At 56.3% G+C, this 725-nt stretch overlaps 1 protein-coding gene across 1 annotated transcript in view; it reads left to right on the top strand.

Moving 5' to 3' along the window:
- Positions 1-674: 674 nt before the first annotated feature.
- The window catches only part of VDBG_00406 (predicted protein), a gene marked incomplete at both ends in the record, with an annotated part of 1,550 nt that continues 1,499 nt past the window's right edge, over positions 675-725 (top strand). The window contains one exon of the mRNA XM_003008679.1: positions 675-685. Within this exon, the coding sequence (XP_003008725.1) occupies positions 675-685 (11 nt within the window). The remainder of the gene's footprint in view (positions 686-725) is intronic.

The following is a 725-nucleotide window of genomic DNA, read 5'->3' as shown; positions in this document are numbered from 1 at the left end:
GGAGCAGGCGGCGCGGCGGTGGTGGTGGGCTGAGCTACAGTAGGCTTCTCGGGCTCGAAGAACTGGGCGTCCTTGGTGTTGGAAGGCTCAGGCTCCTCAGACTCGACGCCGGGGGTGACCCAGACGGTGCTGGTCGCATCATAGTACTCAGTAACGTAGGCGGTCTCCGTGACCCATTCGGTGACCAGGGCGCGCTTGGCATGCTTGTTGTGGACGTGACGGCGCTTGTTGCCGTTGAAATGAGGCTGGGCCAAGGCCGTGGTGGCCAGGGCAGCGCAGAGGATGGCGGTAGTCTTCATTGTGGTGGTGAACGGTGTTTAGTGTCTTGTGGTGCTGGTAGGCGTGTGCAAAGGTCCGAGGACTTATAAAGAGACGTCAAGTCAAGGTGATTCGCTGAGGCTGGGCTCGAAGCGAGATGAGTGACTCAAGCTTGGCTCGAGTTGTTCGATGAAGGGTGTTTTGTGCCAGACAACGATCGTCTGAGGTGCCAAAATAGCAGGGGGGCAGTTTCGCGATACAAGTGGTAGACTGAGAAGACAGTGTGTGAGCTCACGGAACTCTTGAGTGATGGGCAGAATCACGAAGCAGTTGTGAATGAAGAATTAGCCGGTGGGCAAGTAGGTGAGCCTGCTCGAGGTTCAAGTGAAGAACGGTACTTGATAATCTGGGACAAGATGAACGATAGGTGAGTAAACATCCGTGAAGCAGGGAAGCGAGGGAGAGGC

The sequence above is a fragment of the Verticillium alfalfae genome, genomic scaffold (assembly GCF_000150825.1).
Source record: "Verticillium alfalfae VaMs.102 supercont1.1 genomic scaffold, whole genome shotgun sequence".
NCBI lineage: Eukaryota > Fungi > Ascomycota > Sordariomycetes > Glomerellales > Plectosphaerellaceae > Verticillium > Verticillium alfalfae.
Note: the sequence above shows the minus strand (reverse complement) of the source record. Positions and strands in the feature narration are given on the sequence as shown.